The sequence below is a fragment of the Rhinopithecus roxellana genome, chromosome 11 (assembly GCF_007565055.1).
Source record: "Rhinopithecus roxellana isolate Shanxi Qingling chromosome 11, ASM756505v1, whole genome shotgun sequence".
Classification (NCBI taxonomy): Eukaryota; Metazoa; Chordata; class Mammalia; order Primates; family Cercopithecidae; genus Rhinopithecus; species Rhinopithecus roxellana.
Genome location: NC_044559.1, coordinates 76,945,880 through 76,971,619, shown reverse-complemented (window position 1 = coordinate 76,971,619; position 25,740 = coordinate 76,945,880). Strand labels below are relative to the sequence as shown.

Sequence of the window (25,740 nt, the reverse complement as noted above, 5' to 3'; positions counted from 1 at the left end):
TAATGACCTACAGACCTTGGTATAAACAGCTTCAGCAGAAATGCAGCTTTGTCTGGGCCATCATGCACTGGGTACCAGGAAGGGGAGCCTCATCCCAGACTCACATCAGCAGGGTCCCACTGAGGCTCCTCAGGCTGTGTCCTCAGCCCTCATGGCCGGATGCACTTGTCGGGTGGTCAGTTTCACAACCCTCATGCAGGCAGCCTGGTCTTTCTGCACCTCCTCTCTCCAGCCCACTGTTGTCTGTTGTTTTCTAAGAAGGGATAAAGGAAGCTCACAGCCACATCACTGCCAACACCTCTGGGAGCCCACTAGTGGGGCTCTGCAAGGCTCCTGGTTAGATATGATCTAAGCAGACTATTCTGAAGTTCCACAAGGCATCAAAGGAAGGAGAACCAAGACACTGTGGTTATCTAATCAGTAATGCATGCAGCAGAGGCCATGTATCCAGTCCCCATTACACTCAGGGAATTTGGCAAAAGAACCCAAGGACTCATTCTTGGACCTCAGGAAGCTTAGAGTCCAGCACCCCATTTTATAGATGAGGAAATCGAGGTTCCCCAAGGTGAAGTAACATCTTCAAGGTCTGTCATGTCATAGATAACTCTAAGAATGGTGGCACTGGTTTTATAAAACATTAGTTCATTATCATGCCCAGTAAGAACATGTTTGAGTAGCAAATGCATTTGCAACAAAGATCAGTTTCCAGCTATAACAAAGTAGACCCATCTAAAAAGAGGCTAGGAAATACAAGAGCAAATATATATAGCTTTACAAAAACTAAGATGCTAGGTTTAAAAATTTAGGGATTTGAGGGAAGTTTTTTTTTTTTTTTTTTTTTTTTTTTCTTTTTAAGAAACAGGGTCTTGCTCTGTCACCCAGGCTGCAGAGCAGTGGCTCACCACAGCCTGGAAATCCCGGGCTCAAGCACAGTCATAGCTCACCATAGCCTGGAAATCCTGGGCTCAAGCAATCCTCCCACCTCAGCCTCTCAAGTAGCTGGAATTACAGGTATATGCCACCATACCTGGCTATTTATTTTTATTTTTACTTTTACTTTTTCTGGAGACAGAGTCTTGCTATGCTCCCCAGGCTGGTCTCAAACTCCTGGACTCAAGTGATCCTTCTGCCTCAGCCTCCCAAAGTGATTACAGCTGTGAGCCACCATGCCTGGCCATAAAAGATCCTTTATTTTGTCAAAAAGAATTCACCACAATGTTCTTATATGTCATGGTGGAAACATTTTTTCTACATATGACACTATACTGGAAAAATGTATTGGAGGCTACATAAGTAAAAAGCCTTTAGTAGGGTTTATTTCATTTCGTTCTGCTTTAGATATCAACTACTATTTAAGAATAAGAAACACAGAATTCCATTCAATAAATACAAACAAAAATATATACACAGTTAAAAAAAGGAAGAGTGGAATCAGATTAAGAAAAACCAAAAGAGGGACGCTTGAGAGGCTGAGACACAGTCTTTCTGTTGGTCAAAGCTGAGAAGCCAAAGACTGAATCCTCAACCGATACATATGATACACGTGATCCCCAACACTCATGAGACTGTGTCCCCAAGTTCCATGTATTAAGATGGCTGGTGAGAACTCAAAGTATTTTCCCATGACAACGGCATTATAAATGGCCATGTGGGGGTGGTACTCCCAGGCTTGGTCCTTAAAACCAGGTGAACTCAAAAGGAAGCTGGGCTACCCCTGGGGGTCAATTCACTCGTCCATCACCTCCCCATACCAGAAGCTTCTCCTTCATTCATTCATTCTCTTGGGCCACAGATATGGAGCTACCATCTGTTCTCATTAGTACTTCATTTCCACATCCTCCCTCCCCAGCACTCCTTGTCAGCCTTCTGCTTGGCTCATTTTATAACCCCCTCCCTTAGAGATCTCTTCCATTCTCAGAACTCCCACAGTGCCTTACACAGGTAGCTGCCGGAGGCATTCAGTAGGGGACACTGCAGCCGAGGGATCATGACGGGGCTCCAGCAGACTGGCCATGGGGGGCAGGTGCAAGAAAAGGAGACAAAACAAAAATGAGAGGTACTTCGTGGCCCCTAAGAAGAGAGATCAGCCTTGCTCCTTTCTCTCCAATTCCTAGTCCAGTCCCCAAGAGGCCAATTCTACTCTGTTTTTAGAGGGCCATGAGAATATACTTTTTTTTTTTTTTTTTGGAGATGAAGTCTTGCTCTGTCGCGCAGGCTGGAGTGCAGTGGCGCCATCTCAGCTCACTGCAAACTCCTCCTCCTCACACCATTCTCTGCCGCAGCCTCCCGAGTAGCTGGGATTACAGGCACCCGCCACCACGCCCAGCTAATTTTTTGTATTTTTAGTAGAGACAGGGTTTCACCGTGTTAGCCAGGATGGTCTCGATCTCCTGACCTCGTGATCCACCCGTCTCGGCCTCCCAAAGTGCTGGGATTACAGGCGTGACTCACTGCACTCGGCTGAGAATATACTCTTAAAAGACGGTCTTCTATTTGAGCTATCTTGAGTGGGATTCTGTATCTCACAACTAAAAGAGCCTTGGTTAGAACGTCAGGTACTAAACTCTTGTTTGTCCCAATTTCTTAAGCTCGTCTCCCAGTTTTGATTCAGGCTCTCAGATTCATGGCCCATGAGGATGCCCACTCCCTGGATGGACACTCAAGAGGAGGCACCACCCCTGCCCCACCTAGCCCTGCACCCCATCGTGGCCCCAGGTGGACTCCCAGCTCAGCTTCTCCAAATCCTGACAAACGCGCTCATAATAAAAATTAACTTAAAGGTGAATTTGCTTTTCCAAACACTTCAAGTTCTCAGTGAACTCTGGCTTCAATCCAAGGTATAAGTCAGCCCCTGAATGAGGCCCTGGAGGATGAGATGATCAACTCCTTATGCTGCATTCTTTTTCCTTCCCCAAGAGCAGATGTGCACGTTATCAGATGCCTCCTTATCATCTCAAATCATCTTACTAAATTCAAAACTTTATGGGTGAAATAACTGCCAGGCTGTGCCTGATTCCTGTGCTGACATCCCCCTCCTTTCCAGCTAGCACCTGCTGATTGCTCTCTGCAGGCTGAGCCCAGCCCTGGCTCTGGGGTCAACCCTGTGCTCTGTCAGAGGGATTTCAGGGGTTTGGACTCAACACACGAGAGTCTCAGCAGCACACCACCCTTCCCTCCAGTCTGACTCTGACCTGGGCTCCAATGTTGACTTGTGGATTTCTGTGTTATTTCTTTTTTTTTTTTTTTTTTTTTTTTTGAGGCGGAGTCTCGCTGTGTTGCCCGGGCTGGAGTGCAGTGGCCGGATCTCAGTTCACTGCAAGCTCCGCCTCCCGGGTTTATGCCATTCTCCTACCTCAGCCTCCCGAGTAGCTGGGACTAGAGGCGCCCGCCACCTCGCCCAGCTAGTTTTTTTTTTGTATTTTTAGTAGAGACGGGGTTTCACCGTGTTAGCCAGGATGGTCTCGATCTCCTGACCTCGTGATCCGCCCGTCTCGGCCTCCCAAAGTGCTGGGATTACAGGCTTGAGCCACCGCGCCCGGCCGGATTTCTGTGTTATTTCTAACTCTTGCTGCCATCTTGTTCTCTCAGGCCAGCTCTCTGCTTTCCTCCCTAATCCTTATTTCCTGCAAGAACCAGTGGCTCTTGCCTTGTTCTTCTGAGCTCCCAGCATGGAAGAAGAAGCCTGCTTACAGCCTCTCTGATGGGATTTGCCTGGGTCTCGGGCCCACACACCCCAGCCTCCCTGTGCCTGTGCCTCTGCTCTGCCTCTGGTAGGGCCCTGTGCATCCAGGCTGGACCCCCACCACCAGCCTCCTGCCTGGGTGACAGCTGTCACCTGGGGCCTTTCTTGTAGGTGTGGGTTCTGCCTGCCTTGGGAGGGCAGTGGTTCCCCCACCCCAGTGGGGCTTTGATCCCAGATCCCACCCTCCAGTGCCCCCAGAGCACAACAATCATCACTCCCATCTTAAAAACACAATCTCCTTAATGGTGGGAGAAAAAGCAGTTACTGCTGTATCCTTGGTGCTGAGCACAAAAGAGGTCCTCAATTAGCATATTTTACATGAAGGAAGGAGAGACAGAGAGAAAGCAATCATAATCATGAAATTGGCATCAGAGAGGCAGCAGAGCTGTGGGGTCAATTCCAGGGAAGAGTGTGAGGAATGACAGGCTAGGAGGGCATCATGTGAAGATCAAGTTCTGACCTGTGGGGGCCAAGAAGTCTTGTGGGCGGGGCAGGGTGACGATGAGGGCAAGCTGGACACTCCCGAAGGTCTGAGAAAGAAAGGCTGAAAGTGCATGGGAACCCTAGCAAGCTCTCCTTGGCTTGCAGACATAAGGACCACATTTTCCATCTGAGAATCTGTACAAAGGGTCCTGTAAAGGGAAGCTAATGACCAAGTAGCTAAAGGGTGTCCTTTCCAGACACTCCCTGCAAGGTGATGTGGGCCTGCCCAGCTCCATTCCTGAGCCCGAGAGTTTCTCTTGCTGCTGGTACCCATCCCCAGCAGGGGGTGGGAGGCATCACACATTCAAACAATCCATCCTACCCCTGACAGCCTCATGGGGGAGCAGGAGAGCAGGCGAGGCCAACAGGCAGTCTTGAGCCTCCTGGCCCCATCCACAGTTCACACGTGTTTGTCTGGCACCACTGATGTACCCAGCCTGATGCTGGAACAAAAGAAGGAGGGCCAGACTGTCACTGCTGTTGATAGTCTGGTTGATGGGTCGGGCAGATGCTGAATAAATAATAGCAGGCAGGATGAGGTTTAGCCTCCCTAAGCCTACAGAACACATCTTGTGCACCCCCAGCACCTCTCAAGGGGAGTGATGGAGAGCCTAAGTCTTCAGCAGCTCAAGGAAGCAGGGTTAGAAGTGATGCCAGTGGCTGTTTCTAGAAGCAATGGAGTGTAGGAGCTAAAAGCAGGACCTCTGACACTTCAAAGACTAAAGTCCTAATCTTGGCTCTGCCAATGATTAGCTGTGTGCTCACCGACAGCTTACTTACCTCTCTGAAAATTCATTTCCACACCTACACGTACTAATAGTACCTACCACATAGAACTGTTGTGTGAAGATTAAATAAAATCATGTCTATAAAGCATTTAGCCCATAATTGACACAACAAATGGTAGTTGTTCTCATTCTTTTATTGTTACTACTAAAGGAATCAGCACTGAAACCATTCTCAGATCCTTGTCAGGCCAACTTTGTGATGACCCCAGAGTGTGGCTCAGGACAACTCGGGAAGTCTTTTTTTTTTTTTTTTTTTTTTTTTTTTTGAGATGAAATCTTGTTCTGTTGCCCAGGTTGGAGGGCAGTGGTGTGATCTCGGCTCACTGCAGCCTCTGCCTCCTGGGTTCTAGTGATTCTCCTGCCTCAGCCTCCCAAGTAGCTGGGATTACAGGTGTGTGCCACCACACCTGGCTAATTTTTCTTGTATTTTCAGTAGAGATGGGGTTTCACTATGTTGGTCAGGCTGGTCTGGAACGCCTGACCTCAAGCAATCCACCCGCCTTGGCCTCCCAAAGTGCTAGGATTACAGGCGTGAGCCACCGCGCCTGGCCACTTGCGAAGTCTTTATGTTGGAGATTGATTCAGAGATTTCCCTTGTGCTGGTTGGAATCCAAATCCAAGCGTCTGATAGAGTATACTGATGCAGGCCCAGCTCCAGAATCCCCTGCAGGTTCCGGAAGAGCGCCAAAATGAAGAACTCCAAGAGACTTGGGCATTCAGGGAGCATGGGGTTTGGGAGACAGAAGTTGGGGGTCGCAGAGAGAAGAGAAGACAAGAGAGCCAGCAAAGGGCCAACCCTGTGGGTATTACCGTTATTATTTTTGGTGTCAGACCCTGGAATAAGTGCTTTACCTATCACATTTATTTAATCCCCGCTGTGAGGCAGGTATTATTATTCCATCTTACAAATAAGGATTGAGTTGCTCTAAGTCCCACAGCTAATCAGTACAGAGCCAGGGGCGCAAACTCAGGCCTGCTGGGCTCCGACACCCACGTCTTCCCGCACGGCAGCCCTCCAAGGTCCTGAGGCCCATGGGCACAGCTCCAACAGTGGGGAGGCACACCAAAGACAGAACTGGGGTCAGAATTTCATAACTTGAGATCCATGGATCTCAATCTGAAAATTGCAAGCACAACTGTGTGTGTGTGTCTGTGTGTGTGTGTGTCTACCTATGAGAAGGTTCATAATGTTCATCAGATTCTCAAAGGAGTCTGTGAATCTCAAAATGTCAAGCACAACATACTTAGAGAAAAGAAGTCACCAGGACCTTCTTCTCTGGACCCCTCCTCACCTAGCTTTTAAGGAGACAGTGGAAAGATAGGGATGTGTAAGAGAGCTCCCTGATGGGCCCCTGTGACTCTCCAGATTTCCAAACCTGTGGCTGTGGCAGCAGAGGCCCCCGCGATTTCTCAGAGATGGCACTTGGCAGTGCACGATGTGAGAGAAGACAGTGTTGAATCCAATGAACTGGCCCAGCAAGAGTTCAGCCCGACGTTCATTCACAAAATCGAGACATTGTCCCTTCTGTAGGATATCACAGGGAGCCCCCCACTGATCCATTCTCATATGGACACTCGGCAGTCAGTAGCACTCCTACCCCAACAAAGAAACTAGTGAAATGATGAAGCCATGTCTACAAAGCTTGGGGAATGTTTCCACAGGGTTAGAGGCTGAAAAACCACAGCCCCACCTGTAAGTTCTCTCAAGAGCCTCAAAGTTGGGCCGAGTGCAGTGGCTCACACTTATAATCCCAATACTTTGGGAGGCTGAGGCAGGAGGATTGCTTGAGCCCAGGAGTTCAAGACCAGCCTGGGAAACAACATGACACCTTATCTCCACAAAAAATACAAAAATTAGCCAGGCATGGTGGTGTGTGCCTGTGGTTCCAGCTACTCAGGAGGCTGAGGTGAGAAGATGGTTGGAACCCAGGAGGTAGAGGCTGCAGTGCACCGCTGCACCCCAGACTGAGTGACAGAGCAAAACTCTGTCTCCAAAAAAAAAAAAAAAAAAAAAAAAAAAAATTCAAAGTTAAAAATATTTTGGGAACAGAAACATGTTGGATCTATTTTTAGAGCCTCAAACCTTAGAAAGCAGAGCCCAGAAACCCTAAATCCAAGTTCTCTGATTCTGGACATTGGGTATCTCTTGGGTATGCATTGGTGTTCAATACCTACCTTTAGCCCTGTAATGCCTGATAGCCTTTGGTTCCCCTCTTTTCTTTAGCCGGAAACACCAGCACTCAAATCCAGAGCTCAAACTGGCTTGAAGGAAGTCAGAATGTGGTTCCATCAGCCCCGCTGATCAGATAGGAACACTGAGACCAGGTGAGAGTAATGTGTGCCACTCAAAGTCATGGACAGCATACAGAAAGGAACTCTAGGAACCAAAGGGTCTGTGGGTAAAGAAAGAATCCAAGGCTGGGCGTGGTGGCTCACGCTTATAATCCCAGCACTTTGGGAGGCTGAGGCGGGTGAATCACTTGAGATCAGGAGTTCAAGACCAGCCTGGTCAACATGGTGAAACTCCATCTCTACTAAAAATACAAAAATTAGCTGGGCATGGTGGTGGGCGCCTGTAATCCCAGCTACTCGAGAGGCTGAGGCGGGAGAATCACTTGAACCCGAGATCATGCCACTGCATTCCAGCCTGGGCAACAGAGAGAGACTCTGTCTCAAAAAAATAAAATAAAATGAAAAAAAGAAAGCATCCCCATGATTCAGAGACAGGGCCCAGAGAGGGGACATGTCTCAGAGTCTCTCTTGCTAATGTATTATCTTGAACCTGATGCCCAAACCATTGGGGTTATGCAGACATCCTACACAGACAGCAGGTGTTTAGGAAGTGAGGATTTAGAGCAAGGTTGATTTCTTAAATAGAGATGGACATGGCCCAGTGGCTCAGAATAGATGAGGCGGGAAACATCAACTTCCATCTGAGCCAATAAGTAATTAAAGCCATTTCCCCTTTCAAAGTCTTCATTACAAACATCAAGAAATCAGATCCAGATTTCCTCTTCAGGTACAAAGAGGACGTGTCCTCTTTGCAAAGATGGACGTGTCCAACACAGACTTCCTGGACTCTTAAGGGAACAAACAAAGTTGAAAGCATCAGTCACACAGGCTTCTCCTCCACATCTCACGTGGCTAACAGGAGAGGTGTCTAAGAACTCAGGAATGGGTCTGTCAGGTTCGGCCACTGTCCCATCGAAGAGGGTGCAAGAGGGTCAGAAAGTTTGTGCGCGTCTGTGTGCGCGTCTGTGTGTGTCTCCCGCTAAGTACTTCCTTCACTACACAGCTAATCCGATTAGCAGCTTTAGGAAACTCTGCAATGTTAATTCAAGGGCCCCATTCATAGAACAGATTGCCAATGCCTGCCCAGGACTCCCATTCTTCTCACTGCAAATAAAATGCACACAGAAGGACTTTCTCTCCCTGAAGAATCCAGTCTTGCCGCCTTGCCCCCACACACATACAAAATGTGGCTGCCATATCCTCCAGCAGCCCCATGGCAAGGGAATGGGCCCATCGGAGAACGGGGGAGAAAGAGCAGTTCTCTCCATCCCAAGCACAAAATGAGGCCAATTTTAACAGCACCATCTACCCAGGCGATCTCCCCAAGCTGGGAGGTGTGCAGAGTAAAGAGGCGTCATGAATGCAGCTGGGTAGAGATGGATAAAGAGGCTTAAATGGGTCGTCCAGCCTTTCTGGGGGCCTTCATTTCTTTACGTGTAGAATGGGAACTTTGAGCAGAGGGAGCAGCTAGAACAGAGGCTGTCAGGAAGGAAACTGGGGGCCTGCACAGGCACACATCATAGAATTTGGCTGGAGGACCAGGAGTGGGAAGAGAGGTTGGATAGATAGATTGTGGACATAGCGTGAAGGGTCTTAAGAGTCCGACCAAGGAATGTTTCTAAGAAGCAAGGGGGAGCTATTGAAGGTTCTAAAGAGCACAGCTGTATTAGTTTCCTAGGACTGCCATACAAATTACAGCTGGGTGGCTTACAACAGAACTCTATTCTCTCACAATCCTGGAGGCTAGAAGCCTGAAGTCCAGGTGTTGGCAGCATTCTCCCCGAATGCTTGAAGGGAGAATCCAACTTTGTTTTCTGCTTAGCTTGTGGTGGCTCCTGACAACCCTGGTGTTCTTGGCTTGTGGCTACATCACTTCAATCTCTGCCTCTGTCTTCACATGGCCTTCTCTCTGTGTCCTCTTCTTTTCCTATAAGCACATCAGTCAGTGGATTTAGGATCTACCCTAAATCCAGGATGATCTCACCTCAAGATCCTTAACTAATTAGATCTGCAAAGATTCTATTTGCAAATAAGATTACATTCTGAGGTTGCAGGTAGATATGGGTTTTGGGAGGACTCACTACAGTGGTCACAAGGTTGCCAGGAAGATAGAAGCTGAATGGAGTAAGAGAGTCTAGAGGCAGGGAGACAAATTGGCATGACATTGACACAGCTCATGGCCCCAAATGAACAGAAGACATGCTCCCTGCTGTGAATCCTAAAGCTGTCAGTGACTTTTTGTGGACACTGCAGTACCCGAAGTGCGCTCTTAAGCCAATCCAGGCATAAGGTCTTGGCTCAGCATTGGCACAGAAAGACTCCAGCCTGCTTTCCAAGTGACAGCAAAGGAATGACCACCTGCACTCTTGTTCTCAGCTCCTCTAGCTGGCAATGTGACAGGCAGGTTGGTAAAGTAGAAGACACAGCAACCTTGGAGTTGAGAAACTGGGGTTCTAGTTCTGATTCTGCTACTGACTAAATTTGGGCACATCTAGCAAATGAGGCTGATTAGGTCACCTCTAGGGCAACTGACATGGTTTCCTTCTGCAGCCGAAAAAGCAGTTCCAAGATCACAGAATAAACAGGCAAAGGAGGCCTCTGGGGCTGCACTGCAGGGTTCTGGACCCTTCCCCCCATGTCCCCCTCCAGGGATCTCAGACCTCTCCCTTTGAGCCCTCTCTCTACCCTCCAACAAAAGAAACAGAATGATAGTTTGGCTCTGTGTCCCCACCCAAATCTCATCTTGTAGCTCCTATAATTCCAAGTGTTGTGGGAGGGACCCAAAGCGAGATGATTGAATTATAGGGCGGGTCTTTCCCATGCTGTTCTTGCAATGGTAAATGAGTCTCACGAGATCTGACGGCTTTAAAAACGGGAGTTTCCCTACACAAGCTCTCCTTGCCTGCCCCCATCCACACAAGATGTGACTTGTTCCTCCTTGCCTTCCGCCATGATTGTGAGGACTCCCCAGCCATGTGGAACGGTGAGTCCAATTAACCCTCTCTCTTTTGTAAATTGCCCAATCTCGGGTACAGCTTTATCAGCAGGGTGAAAATAGACTAATACACAGAGGCACTTACCAAAGCTTGGAAATGAGATTAACTTGCATCTAAGAATACATCTTCCCACACATTTGGATGTAGGAAAAGAGGGTAAAGGTGTGATTCCTTTTTAATGATTTTTAAAATTAAAACAAATGTTTAAAAATATATGCAGAAAGTTATTTATAGAAACATTTCTTCTAAGAGGAAAAAAAATACAGAAAAAAAAGGGAAACAACCTTCACATTTATCTATAAGGGCTTAGTTAGGTAAATCATGGCAGAGTTGCACATTGGACCACTAATGCCATTAAAATAAGAGAGACCACAACGTACTGCATAAAAAGATGTCCGTGATAGAGTGGTAAGTAAAAAACACAGACAACGCCAAAACACATTGAGTAAAATCCCTAATCCCTTTTATGTTACACACACACAGACACACATACACACCCATACACACACATGCACACACACAGCCCGAGCACATTACGTCTGGAAAGAATCCAGCAAACTAGTAATGCCGGGGATCTTTGGGGCTCAGATAACAGGGGATTTTCACTTTCCACTTTATACAATTATGAGCTATTGGACTTTCTTTTTTTTTTTAACAACAAGCAGCACTAGTTTAATCAACAAAAACAATAAAAAAATATTCCCATTCTGATGATAAAATAACTATTCCTACTATTCTAGGTAGATGCAAAGTACTATTGGCCCCCAGAGAAAAATGATCAGGATAAAAATCACTTTGCCATAAAAACACACTAGAGAAGTGTGTTTCAAGCTTGGGAAGGAGGAAACACCAAGTATTATATATTTCAAAGGCCTCATTCCTAAGCCCCCACATTCCCTCTGTACCCAGCAAATTTCCCTCATTCTCCACTTGTTTTAATTTTAATTTTAATTTTTTTTTTTTTTTTTTTTTGAGACGGAGTCTCGCTCTGTCGCCCAGGCTGGAGTGCAGTGGCCGGATCTCAGCTCACTGCAAGCTCCGCCTCCTGGGTTCACGCCATTCTCCTGCCTCAGCCTCCCACGTAGCTGGGACTACAGGCGCCCGCCACATCGCCCGGCTAGTTTTTTGTATTTTTTAGTAGAGACGGGGTTTCACCGTGTTAGCCGGGATGGACTCGATCTCCTGACCTCATGATCCGCCTGTCTCAGCCTCCCAAAGTGCTGGGATTACAGGCTTGAGCCACCGCGCCCGGCCTAATTTTAATTTTTTTAGAGACAAGGTTTCACTCTGTCGCCCAGGCTGGAGTGCAGTGGTGTGATATTGCTCACCGCAGCCTCGACCTCCCAGGCTCAAGTGATCCTCCTGCTTCAGCCTCTCAAGTAGCTGGGACCACAGAGGTGACATGCCCAGCTCCCCACTCTCCACTTTAATCATAAACCCTCCCAGGTCAGTCTTCTCTCTGCAAATATTAATCATAATGAGGAGGAAGCAGATGAAATTTATAAGCACTTGTTATGTGCCAGGCACTGTGCTAAGCACTTTGCACATATTCTTTCTTTTCATCCTCACGGCGTTACTCTGAGGTAACTATTATTGCTATTTGCATTTGACAGATGGAGAAACTGAGGCCCAGTTCAAGAATGCAAGCCCAGGCAGTCTGACCCCAAACCCTGTGACCATGGTCAACGCTCTCACCACCCTTCTGGGAGCAAAGCCCTGCTGAGGCTCTGGATCTCTAAGGCCCTGGGAGACGGCTCCAGGGTCTGCCATCTTCATCTGCCTCCACCTCCTCTCTGGTGATGTTGGCTAGCACCTTCTGGGTACAAGGTCCTAGCCCAGATTCTGGGGGATCTAAATCCAGGCAGGATGTAAGCTCTGTGCTCTATCAGCTCACAGGAGAGAAGGGAGAAGACAGGCCTCTGAGTTCTTAGGTCATGTCCACCTTGAGCAAGTGGCATGAGGGAGAAGGCAGGGCTGCTGGGCTTCCTCCACCACAGCATCCTCAGGCAGCCTTCCCTCAACACAACCCTCTAGGAGCTAGGCATGCAGCTGGCGTGGTGGCTGGCCATTGCCCCGCCTCTCTTTGGGGTCTCTCTCTCCCATCTGCCAACCTTAGGCCCCCAAGGACAGCAGGAGAGCTGAGAGAGACAACCCTGAGCATTCTTGATGGTGGGCAGGCGTCAACTCAGTGAGACCCAAACTGGGGAGACCAAGACTCAAAGGCCTTACTGGATCCTGTCCAGATACCACTCCTGTTTTCTAAATGAGTATGCATCCACTTACAGCGTAAAGTGGTACAACCACTTTGGAGAACTCTCCGACAGTACCTACTAAAGCTGAACTGTGTGTGCCCTATGACCCAGCGACCCCACTCCTGGGCACAGGCCCAGTGGAAATGAGTGCTCGTGTTCACCAAAACACTATGTCTAAGAATGACAGCAGCAGCTTTATTTATCGTAACCCAAACCACAAACTCCCCACATGTCTGTCAACTGAAGAACAAATAAACCAGGGTCCGTTCACACAATAGAATACTGCACAACAATGAAAAAGCGCAACACAACAACATGAGTGAATTTCAGTCACAGGCTGCATAAAAGAAACCAGACACAGAGTAATACAGACTGTACGACTCCATGCAGGCAAAAGGAATCTGTGGTGATAGAGGTCAGACCAGTGGCTACTTTGGGTTGCATATTGACTGGGAGGGGTGTGAGGAGTCTCTGGGGTCTGGAATATTCCTTATCTTGGTCTGGGTGGTGGTCCCATGGGTGTGTACATATGTAAAAGTTCATCACGCTGTATGTTTGAGATACATGAAGTTCACTATTTTTAAGTAACACCATCAAAAATATTTTAAAAATATTTTAACTACACACACAAGGTTACAGTCAAGTCAGTTTCTCTAGGCCTCCAGGTAAGAACTGGGGAGAAAAGTGTGATTAGACGGAGTGGTAGAATTATGCAAAGATGCTTCCTTTGGTTAGGGTTTAAGTAAAGTTCTGGATACATTGGTATTAAAAATAATTGAAAACTCCATTTACAATGTGAATAGACTTTCAAACCTTATACGAGACCTCAAAAATCCTAAGAAATGACACTCATGAAACAAGACACCAAAAAGAAATCCTAAAGTACATAACCGCTCCACCTTCCTCCCAGCCACTGGCGATAGGTCCCTCTTGGCAATGTCAGCCCTCATCCACCAACCCCTGCAGGGAGCTTTGAAGGCAGGTCCCTGTAGCTGCGTGGGTTCCTCATGAACCGTGGGAGGTGCCCCAGGCACATGCCCACCTACTTCCCTCCAGGTTCCAGAGATCTTCCTAGATGTCACCACGTACATGAGCAGCCTGGGAGAGGAATTGCCTGATACAACCCTCCCCCCAGCACCATCCCCACTGTAATCGGCATAGTGAGGCTGCCCAAGCAGCCAGCCAGGAACCCAGCACCCCAACGGCACCTGGTGGGCTGCAAAGAGCAGTGGGAGATGGGCCTCCACCCAGACACCCCTGATTTCAAGATGAGCCAGTCATGCTCCTGTTCACCAGAACCCCTACTACCCAGTGGGCAAAGCCCAAGCTCATAAGCTCGACAGATAAGCCCTTCACCGTCTACCCCAGCTAACTTCTCCAGATGCATCTCCTGCCACAGCCCACCCCAAAGGGCTGCCCTCCAGTGACTTGCACCTTACCTCTGTTCCTCAAATAGAGTCCCCTCATACTTCCTGCCTTTGCAAAAGGCTCTCATTCCACCTGAAATGCCCTTTTTCCCACTCAGGACTCCTACTCACCCTTCAAGACAACACACACGAGTGCCCATTCACATGACACCAGGCAGGCTTCTCCACTCACTCTCTGTTTTCCCACTGCTCGTGGTTTCTCACACACTTGCTATGAGGTGTTGTGGTTATCTGTTTCCATTTCACTTGACTCTCCAATCTGGAAAGTGCTGAACCCTGAGGCCAGAGTCCTAAGAACCAACACCAAGCTCCAGCCTGAACCTTCTGATAAAGAGGCAAATGGAGATTTTCTTAGAAGAATCAGCAAACTTGGAAGCCCCAGCTCCACTGGCTCCAGTGGAGGAGAAGTGACCCCTCTGATTTTCCACAAATAGGGGGGCATTGGACCAGCAGGTCAAATACCGATGACTCGTGGTCCACATCTCCCCCTGCTGGAGTCCCTCGTCCCTCCCGTATGGGCAGAAGAAGGGAGGATGTAGTACCTACCTGTGCTGTGTCCAGTTGCCCCCACTGTCTGCTTGGTCCAGTCTCTGGCTTTGTCAATGTGAAATAGCTTCAGGTCATCTTCATCTAAGGCAATGTCTCCCCAAAAGACAGCTGGGAAGAAAACACATAAGTGGGTGAATTTATGCTGGAAGTCAAGAAAAATGGATTCTCTAATGCCCCAAAGAGCACTGGGTGTTGGGTAGTAAACTTTGGAAAAGACAACCCATCCAATAAAATTTCTCCTTGAGCCAAAGAGATAGGGCTGGTGGAGGCAGAGGAACAGCAGGTATTAGTTCTGTGCATCAGAGCCCTGGGGCTGGGCCAACCACCATGAAAATCCACATCCTAAGTCTGCAAGGTATTTTGAAAGGTCACCTGTCTTGTCCTCGCTCTAGGCAGCTCTGAGCAAAACTACCACAAAAAGACAACTGCTTCTTTCTTCTTTATGGTCCCCAGGATATAGAAGAAAACAAATAATGTGATAAATTACACTGTTGTCCATAATTTTTGTTGCCCTTCCCTGGGGAGACAGTTCCCTGCCTTATTGGTGTCAGGATTGGCCACACAGCCTGCTCTAATTCAGTATGAGCAGAAGCTTTAAGATCTAGTATATGATTTACTGCGTCCTCTTCGCCCTGTCCCAGAAGACAAGCAGTGTTCCAGATGGGGTTCATCTGGGTTCATGAGGATCTCCCTAAGTTCTGGAGTAAAGATAATGTATAGCACAGTGTGGCTTATCAGGATAGAGATGTAGCATGGATTAAAAAATGAAAACACTGTTTTATTGTTGGGGGAGAGGATGGAATTTTTTTTTTTTTTTTAAAAGAGACAGAGTCTTGCTCTGTAGCCCAGTCTGGAGTGCAGTGTCACGATCATAGCTCACTGCAACCTTGGAAGCCTGGGCTCAAGCAATTCTCCCACCGCAGCTGCCTGAGTAGCTAAGACTCCAGGCATGGGACACCACGCCTGGCTAATTTTTAAAATTTTTTTGTAGAGACAGGGTCTCACTATGTTGTGCAGTCTTGAATAATTCTCCTGCCTCAGCCTCTCAAAACACTGGGATTACAGGTGTGATGCTGTTTTCATAATCTTCTGAGATTCACGGGTATTCATTACTGGAACACAATCTCTTTATCCTCACTAATACAGAAATTGCTATCAGAAATAGTATGTTGTGTAACAAAAATCCATTGTCTTTGGGCCAGGTGTCAAGAAAACTGTTACCAGAGGCTGAAAGGAAGTCATCTCTATGTTATGCGGTGACAGTGACGAAGCATTCAGTCAAAGTGTTGCCTGCCTTCACTCAGAAGGCAGATTATGAACGGAATGTGCTATGGTTTCAAATGAAGACATGGAGTAAGAATGTTGATAGCGTGCCTTGGTTGTTATTAACTATGTTTGACAAGGCACTACAAGAAAGAAACGGGCTCAAAAAAATGACAATTTTTGTAAGAATGACAAAGAATAGAGAGTCCAAAACTTCAGGGTCTTAGAGAGTTGGAAGAGCTAACCTATTCTCATAACTACAGAAAAAAAGAAAGCTGAGAACCTCGAGTAACAGAGGTTGATGAAAATTCAGCATTGTAGTGTCAAGAACAGCCTTTATGGAAAACCGGAAGGTTCTCTAAAAAGTAACTTAAATTTGTCATGAGACCCAGCAATTCAACTCTTAGGGATCTTCCCAAGAGAAATGAAAACATGTTCATACAAAGACATGTTCAAATGTTTATGGCGGCCTTCTTTCTAATAGCCCTAATCTTGAAACAACTTAAATGTCCATTAGCTATTGAAATGGACAAACACAATGTGGCATATCTATACAACGGAACTATGTAGCAATTAAAAGGAAAAAACTATAGACACAGGCTCCAACATGTATGAATCTCAAAAACATCATGCGAAATGAAATAACTGTTGCCAATCATTGCATATTATATGATTCATTTGATATGAAATGTCTACAAAAGGCTAATTTATAGAAGTAGAAATATTTGGCCGGGCGCGGTGGCTCACGCCTATAATCCCAGCACTTTGAGAGGCCAAGGCAGGCAGATCACGGGGTCAGGAGATCGAGACCATCCTGGCTAACACGGTGAAACCCCGTCTCTACTAAAAATACAAAAAATTAGCTGGGCGTGTTGGTGGGCTCCTGTGGTCCCAGCTACTCAGGAGGCTGAGGCAGGAAAATGGCATGAACCCAGGAGGCGGAGCTTGCAGTGAGCTGAGATCGTGCCACTGCACTCCAGCCTGGGCAACAGAGCGAGACTTCGTCTCAAAAAAAAAAAAAAAAAAAAAAGAAGTAGAAATATTTGTAATTGCTTAGGACTGGGGGCAGAAATAAGGATTGACTTGAACATGCAGAAATTTGGAGGTTGCTGGAAATGCTCTAGAACTGGATTGTAGCTATGGTTACACAATTATAAATCTACTAAAATCACATGTACACTTACGATAAGCGAATTACACAGCATGTAAATTATACTCAAGATGTCTGTTAAAGAAAAAAAATTCAACCTTGTAGCAAGAACCAACCAAGATGGTACCTGGTAAATCCTTTCAGTTGGGAAAGAATTGTTCAGATAAAGAAAACTAAGAATATGTTTCTCTCAGAAGCTTCATAAGTGCAAGGTAGCAATAATTAAGTCTGGAGAGGGATAGACATGTTTAGAAAATAATTGTATGTGGCTATGGCACACACAGCTGAACCAAACAGATAAGAAGATGATTAATGTTGTAGAAAAGCATAGAACCAAAAAAAGTCATTAGCATGGCCTATAAGAGGCTGCCAATGTTTGACACTTAAAATGACACAAAATGACCCTTGGGCCCCCATCCTTGTATGGGAAAGAAACAGGCTGAAAAAGCTGCCCCCATGAAAGGCATATTCTCTGATGCCCTCTTCAGATGTGGTCAATAAGAATAAGGGAAAAGGAAGGGCAGGACCTCCCAGAGTGTGGAGCTCAAAGCCACGGAGGGAAAGTGAAAGGAGAGCTGCTCGCAGGAGGTGGCATCAGGGCCTCGTGAAGGAACCTTCCCTATCCTAGGGGCCCCTTGCAACATGTGTCCAGCCTGATTTCAGAATTGTTATGGATCAGTGACTGTTGTGCCTACCAATCTTCCTGTTTCCAAATGCAAGTGTTCGTTTCAGTTATCCTGTCCCTTATCTATCATTGTATATTGAGTATGTATTTGGGGGTGGGGTGGGGAAGTATATGATTGTTTTAAAGTTCACAAGTCTCTGGATGAAGAGGAGTCACATCCTGACTTAGTATAGAGACGATCACAAGATCTTGGACTTGGAGCCTGGTACCATGACTGGACTGGACTTTGGGGAAAGGTAAGTATGTTGTATATATGGGAGGAGAAGGGAAGCAAGTATTTGTTACAAGAGGGGAGGAGACCTGTGACAGAGTCTATTATTGTTCATCATTTTTGCTGCTTCTCCTGGGTACAAATTATACTTTCCCCTGTCTCAGATGTCAGGCTTCACCATGTGATTTATTTTATTTATTTATTTTTTGAGATAGAGTCTCTCTCTGTTGCCCAGGCTGGAGTGCAATGGCATGTTCTCAGCTCACTGCAATCTCCGCCTCCCAGATTCAAGCGATTCTCATTCCTCTACCTCCCGTGTAGCTGGGATTACAGGCATGCACCACCATGCTGGCTAATATTTTTGTATTTTTAGTAGAGTTGGGGTTTCACCATGTTGGCCAGGCTGGTCTGGAACTCCTGACCTCAAGTGATCCTCCTGCCTCGGCCTCCCAAAGTGCTGGGATTACAGGCATGAGCCACTGCACCTGGCCCACCATGATTTTTTTCTGGCTAATGAAAGTGAGGGGAAGTGACATGTGTCACTTCCAAGCAGAACCTGTAAGACCCAGCACATGGTTTGCCATGTTCTCTTTTCCCAAAGCCGTAAGACAAAGAATATTCCAGAAACAGGCTGCTCTATCAGGCTGAGACACAGAGTGAAGATGGTATGATCCAGGCTGAACATGTAACATGAGACAAAAACTTCTGTGGTTATAAAGCACGGATACTTAGGGATTATTTATTACTGTATCATAATTTAGATTATAACGATTGACACATACAGCCTTTGCAAAATGATCTGTATTCATATTCTGGCTCTGAAACTTATTAGCTCTGCAACCTCGCACATGTTACTCAACCTCACTGAGCCACAAATGATTCATCTATAAATAGAGATAATATTGCCTATTCTGGAAACCTGTTGAGAAAATTGAATGAGATCATACCCATAAGTAAACACACACACATACCATGGCTTTCTTTTTTTCTTCAATAGATATAATCTTACTTCAGTAGATGTAATCTATTGAAGGAAGAAAAATAAAATTTGTGGAGCAATGAAGAACCAATGTGTACTTGACACATTGATGCTTTCCCTGCAGAGATCAAACATAACTTGAAATTTGAAACCCAAGTAATCCATCCAAGCTGTCCATATTACAAAATCTATAAACTGGCTCACGCTTCTCCCTGTACTTGGCACATAGTAGGGGATTTCCCCACAGAGGCCAAATATAACTTTCGAAACTTTGAAACCCGCGTCATCCATCCACGCTGTCCATACTGTGAAATCTATGAATTGAGACTCATGCTCCTCACAGCACTCATTTTTATATTTCTAGGTCGGAGTTTCCCAGCTCTCCATCCCCCTTTCTTGTTTAGTTACAAGCCACCAGAGGCTTTTAAAAGAAACAAATGTGCAAAAGAATAAAGTTGAATTCCTACTTCGCACCATATACAAAATTTAACTCAAAGTGAATCAATGACCTAAATGTAGGAGCTAAAAGCATAAAACTATTAGAAAGAAACATCGGCATAAATCTTCATTATCTTAATTTGGCAATGGCGTAGATATAACATCAAAAGCATGAGCAACAAAAGAAAAAATAAACTAGATTTAATCAAATTTATAAATTTTTGTGCATTGTGACATTATCATAAAAGGAGGACATTATCAAGAATGTGAAAAGACAACTTACAGAATGGGAGAAAATTTGTGGAAGTCATATATCTTATAAGAGCCTAGAATCCAGAATATAAAATGAACTCTTACAATTCAACAACAAAAAGGCAACCCAATTAAAAATAAGCAAAGGATCTGAAAAAACACGCCTGTAAGGAAAAGATATAAATGGCCAACACATGAAAAGATGCTCAAAAGCATCAGTCATTAGGGATATGCAAATCAAAATCACAATGAAGTACCACTTCACAGCCATTCGCATGGCTAGAATAAAAATTAGAAAATAAGAAGTGTTGACTGAATGCAATAAATGTCTCTCAATTTAAAGCTTTTCTTGGAGAGTCAAACTTTGTACAAGGCAGTCTATCTGACAATTCCTTGAATTCTGACTGCCATCTAGAACTCCCTTGAAATGTGTGGGAAGGTTGGCTACGTCAAAGATGATTTCCAGCTGCCTGCACTGAACCCTTCGGCTTCCCACTTTCCTGAAGATTTGGCACAAGACAGTCCACAATGCAACACCATTTTTCCCCCATAGAAAAAGTGTCCGATGTCAATTACGGCAATGGCAATGGAGGCAATCAGGAATACTTCTCAAACATTCTGAGAGAAGACAGAAGCAAGAGGGTGGGAGAAGGGAACAGATGAACAGGCACTGGGAAAAGCACCCAAGTCGAGGAAGTAATATTGTGGTCTTCCAACTTCCGTGTTCACCTGTTCCTAAATCATTTTGAAAAGCTACATATCCCTTTGTTAACCTGACACTTCAGATTTTTCACAATAAGTTTAAATACTTATTTTGCTCACGAGAAGAAAATAATAAATATTTTATAAGATGAGGATTGACTATATGTGGAATAAATGTTTCATGATATGGTTTGGTAAATAGGTTTAACTACCTCATGGAATAGCATGCTGAAACTGAAAGAAAACAAGAAAAATGTTAATCCTGGGTTTTATCCACATAGCTTGAAAAATTTAGAGGTCCAGGGAGCATTCTAGTTATACTTAAGAGAATCACTATCATTAACTACCTGACTTCAGTTGTTCTGAATTCAAAATATTCCCCCCTGCCTCAAGCATTTCCCTTAATAGAAATTCCTATAGATGAGAAGAGACAGAAGAGCTGCAGGTCTAAGATACTCTGGCTCCTCATCGAAGAAGGCTGCTCTATAACCAACCATTTCTCATTTTTCCTTTGACACTTGGGGGTTTTGTACACAGTGGGATTCCAGATGGGTGACAGGTAAGCCTCTCTTCCGTGAAGTGCAGGAAGGGCCACGTGCCAGCATCCTCCACCTGTCTTAGTATAGAATTCTAGATGTATGCTTCAGAACCCAGAAGTTCACTCCCTTGAACCATCTGTAGACAGCACCCCTGCGAAGTCCAATGCCCCTGCACACCGTAGTTTGAAGGCAGGCGGAGCATGGCAGAGGGGCCAAGCAAGGCAGAGCAGTGGGGGCCGCTCTGCAGCAGCCCCTTCCCAAAGTCAAAGGGCTGCTGGGAAACTCCTCCCACACTGTCCCCTGGGCCTGCTCAGCCTGCTTGGTCTCCACCTCCTCATGCCCAGTGCTCAGGCATCCTCCTGACACCAAAGGGTGGGAGCCCCAGGCTGATTCCCTTGCAGGGGAATCCTCCACAAAGGCACTTTCTGCCTGCAGTCTTCATATTGTTCACCTGGGGAGGCAGGCTCATTAAAAGCATGTACTTCTAAGTCAGAAAGACCGGGGTTCCAATCCCAATGCCATCATTGAAGAGCTGTGTGACCTCGGGTAATTCACTTGGTCTCTCTGAGCCATGGTTTCCTCATCTGGAAATAGAGGTGCCTAGCTAGTAGAAGTGTGAGCGAATTAAATGATATGAGGTCTGTTAAGCAGCTGGTGCCAGGCCTGGCCTGTGGCAAGCACTCAGTGAACAGTGGTGCCACTCCAACCTCTACTTTGCTCCTCCTGGTTCCTGTCTCTCCCCCTCCCCCACCTGTCCTCATCCAGAAGACCCCACCCTGCAAAACTCAACTCAGCTTCCATCATCAGTATTTGCCCTCCCACCCCGACACACTCTTTCCTTTCTCTGTATTCCTTTAGGACAAATGGTCTCAACCAGACAATATTAACCAGACAGTGGGTGCTAAATCATGCTACTATACTCACCTAACACTTAATGAGGCAGCACACGCCAGGCATTGGCAGGGATGGGGTGGAGGTTGGAGTAGGTGGAGCTGGGGGAGGGAGAGGAGATCACGTTTTCTGTAATGCTTTACAGTTAACACTGGATTATACATAGGCATCGCTTCTTTTAGTTTTTGCATCAACCTATATTGGTCTCCTTCCAGTTTTACCGGTTAAGAACCTGAGACTCAGAAAAGAGAAGGACTTGCTTGGGGTCAAAGGGCCAGCAAGCAGCAGAGCCAGGACCCCCAAGCCAGGGTTCTTCCCAGTCCCCCAGCGGCTCCCTCAACTCTTAGCATCTACTCAACTTCCCAGATTGTGCCAGACTCTAAACCCCATGACGACAGGCTCCCACGTACATTTCACTTGTGAAATCCCATTTTATACTTGCCAAGGAAAGCCATCATACGGTGCTGTATGGGCCTAGCGGCTGATGGTAAAAGAACCTAATCAGATAGCCCCCAGCTCACGTCCTGCCTGGGAAGCCTTGGACAAATAACTTCACCTCTCTGAGTCTCAGTTTCTTCATCTTCCAAGTGGGAATAAAGAGTCATAGTACCTTCCACGTGGGGTTGTTGCAAGCATCAACTGAGATAATGTGGATCCGTGCTCAGCACAGAACTGGCACCAGGCCCCACTCAGCAAATATGAGATGGAAGATCTGCACCCTGCAGCCACTGAGGTGGCCAGCCATGGCCCACATCAACGTGATATGCAGTGAACTAAGAGACGTTTTTACAGGTTTGATCCCCTCGGGACGCACCGACTTAGTGCTTGCGTGCCCAGCCCAGGACAGCCCTTACCCACAACAGCTGCAAGAGGGCGTGGCCTGGCCCTTCTGCAGCACCCACAGGAAGCCCCCATGGTGTGGGACGGGATCCTAGCCCACCTCAAGGCTCAGAGAGCCCCTTCCCATGCCAGCCCAGGCTCCCATGCTGCGGTCCTGCAGACTCTTCCTTTGTGTTCTACAGATCCTACCCCGGGATCCCACAGACAGTTCCTGTAGATCCCGCTCAAAGCCAGTCCAAGAAGGTCACCTGCTCTTCACTCAGAGGGGGCACAGCCCATGGCATGAGTCCTCAGCGCTGCCCCTTAGGCTCACAGATACAGCCTTCAAGCCAGAGTGGTGGCTGCACCCCAGGACACAGGTCTAGAATGTCAGCTGGAGTCTCCAAGCCACCACCGCCTTCCATAGACAGCAGCATGTTCTGCAGGGGGTCTGAGTGATTCATTCAAGGTCACATAGTGAGTCATTTGGCAGAGTGAAGACTCAAGTCCAGGACCACTCATAACAATGGGGTCTGAACCAGAAGGGCCCACATGCATCTGGGAGCCAAGGATGGAAACCGCTGTGTGGAAGGAAGAAGAAACTGCCCTTGATACTCTAAATAAGCCAAAGGCTGCCGAGGGAACCTAGACTCCTGACACAATGCGTTCTTCATAACAGAGGTCCTTCCATGACGTGAAATGTGTGTTTTCAGAGAGAAGAGCAGGGCACTAAGGTGTAAGTTCAAAACCAACATAGCCCAGGAACAGCAAAGAGCGCTGTGACTAATTATGATGTGCACCATGGGCATGAGTGCAGAGGGCAACCTTCATGGCACACATTTGCCATCCTTGCCTTCCTCATTAAGAAGGAAATCAGGGTAATGCTGCTGCAGGAAAGAAACCAGTAGTTTGGTATCAAAGCAGCTGCTCTCCTAGAAAACCTAAAAGAATAAACTGAAGTGATCCCAAGCCAGGTGCAGTGGCTCACCTGTAATCCCAACACTTTGGGAGGCCAAGGTGGGAAGATCACCTGAGCACAGGAGTTTGAGACCAGCCTGGGCAACGAAGTGAGATCCCTGTCTCTACCAAAAACTCAAAACATTAGCTGGGCATGGTGGCACATACAGGTGGCCCCAGCTACATGGGAGGCTGAGGCAGGAGGATCACTTGAATCCAGGAGGTCGAGGCTGCAGTGGGCCATGATGATGTCTCTGCACTCCAGCCTGGGCAACAGAGCGAAACCCTGTCAGAAGAGGGGAGGGGAGGGGAGGGGAGGGGAGGGAAGGGGAGGGAAGGGAAAAGAAGGAAGGAAGGAAGGAAGGAAGGAAGGAAGGAAGGAAGGAAGGAAGGAAGGAAGGAAGGAAGGAGGGAAGGAAGGAAGGAAGGAAAAAAAGAAAGAAAGAGAGAGAGAGAGAAAGAAAGAAGGAAGGAAGGAAGGAAGGAAGGAAAGAAAGAAAAAGAAAGATAAAAAGAAAGAAAGAAAGAAGAAAGAAAGAAAGAAAGAGAAAGAAAAGAAAAGAAAAGAAAAGAAAGGAGGGAGGGAGGGAGGGAGCGATCCCATCAACATGGTACCTGCTAACCACATGTTGTTATTGGGCATTGAAATGTGATTAATATGATTGAGGAACTGAATTTTACATTTTATTTCCTTTTAATTAATTTAACTTTAAATTGTCACATGTGGCTAGCTATATTATAAACATAATATAAATAATATAAATTATAAATGATACAATACAAACCACTATATATTACTTATAAAATAAAATCATATAAAAATTCTATTTAAAATAACATATCTAAGCAGGGCACGGTGGCTCACACCTGTAATCCTAGCACTTTGGGAGGCCAAGGTGGGCGAATCAATTGAGGTCAGGTGTTCAAGACCAGCCTGGTCAACATGGTGACACCCTGTCTCTACTAAAAATACAAAAATTAGCCAGGCGTGGTTGCACGCACCTGTAGTCCCAGCTACTTGGGAGGTTGAGGCAGGAGAATCACTTGAACCCAGGAGGTGGAGGTTACAGTGAGCTGAGATTGTACCACTGCACTCCAGCCTGGGTGACAGAGTAAGACTCTGTCTCAAAAAAAATGAAAACAATTGGAAAAAAAATTAAAATAACATAGCTAGGAACAACCTTGCTGACAAAAATGTGTTACTAAGTCAAGAAATGTAAAATCCTACTAAAAGCTATAAAAAGTGACTGACATGAAAGTTGAGACATGTTTCTGGTAAGAAAGACCATTAAAGAACCATTAACTCTTTCCAAATGAATGTGTGCGTTTAATACACTTAGATCAAAATCCCAATTTTTTTTTATTACTGGCAAGATGATATTAATGTTAATCTGCACAATCAGGTGAGAACAGCTGAGAAAAAGAGTACCAAAGGAGGACTGGCTTCATTAGACAGTCTGCAATGGAGAATCATTTGAAAGCAGTTCCTAGATTATATCTAATAAAACTTATATGGGATAAAACAGGTCCTGCACATTTCTGAAAAGTAGGGAACTAAGCAATCAATGATGTTGAAGCAAACGGGTTACCCCTTTGAGGAAAAATCAGTTGGCTTTGAACCTTATACTGTACACCAAAATTAACGCCAAATAAATAAAAAATTAAATCAACAAGTGGAGTGAACAATACTTAGAAGCAAATGAGTTATGTCTATGGATTCAACACACAAAGTTATTGAATTCTTACCAAAAGGCAAAGAGAAAACTTTCAAAGTATTCCCATCACCTCTTCCACTACCAATCCCAGCTATTCAAGGTGTAATCCATAGACCAGCAGTGTCAACATTATCTTGGAGCTGGACAGAAATACAGAATCTCAGAGCCCACCTCAGACCTGCTCAGTCAAAATCTGCATGTTAACATTCCTCAAGGGAATCGGGTGCACCCTGGAGTTGGAGAAGCACTGACCCAAGGCACCAGGGACTCTGTTTCCAACTATGACCCTGGAGTCATGGGCTCCCCTCCGCCTCTCTGTTCGACATGACCGTAGTGAAGAGGGAAGGCAGGGCAATTCTTTACAGGGATGTAGAACTTGAACATGTGGGCTGCAGGAAACATTTAAAATGCACATCCAGCTGGGCGCGGTGGCTCTCGCTTGTAATCCCAGCACTTTGGGAGGCCGGGGCAGGCGGATCACCTGAGGTCAGGAGTTCAAGATCAGCGTGGCCAACATGGTGAAACTTTATCTCTACTAAAAATACAAAAAATTAGCTGGGCGTGGTGGTGGGCATCTGTAATCCCAGCTACTCGGGAGGCTGAGGCAGGA

At 46.2% G+C, this 25,740-nt stretch overlaps 1 protein-coding gene across 1 annotated transcript in view; it reads right to left on the bottom strand.

The window, feature by feature from the left end:
• Positions 1–25,740, bottom strand: part of TLL2 (tolloid like 2) — a 148,646-nt gene that overhangs the window by 100,571 nt on the left and 22,335 nt on the right. Inside the window, exon 2 of the mRNA XM_010389582.2 lies at positions 14,527–14,637. Coding sequence (XP_010387884.2) covers positions 14,527–14,637 — 111 coding nt within the window. The remainder of the gene's footprint in view (positions 1–14,526; positions 14,638–25,740) is intronic.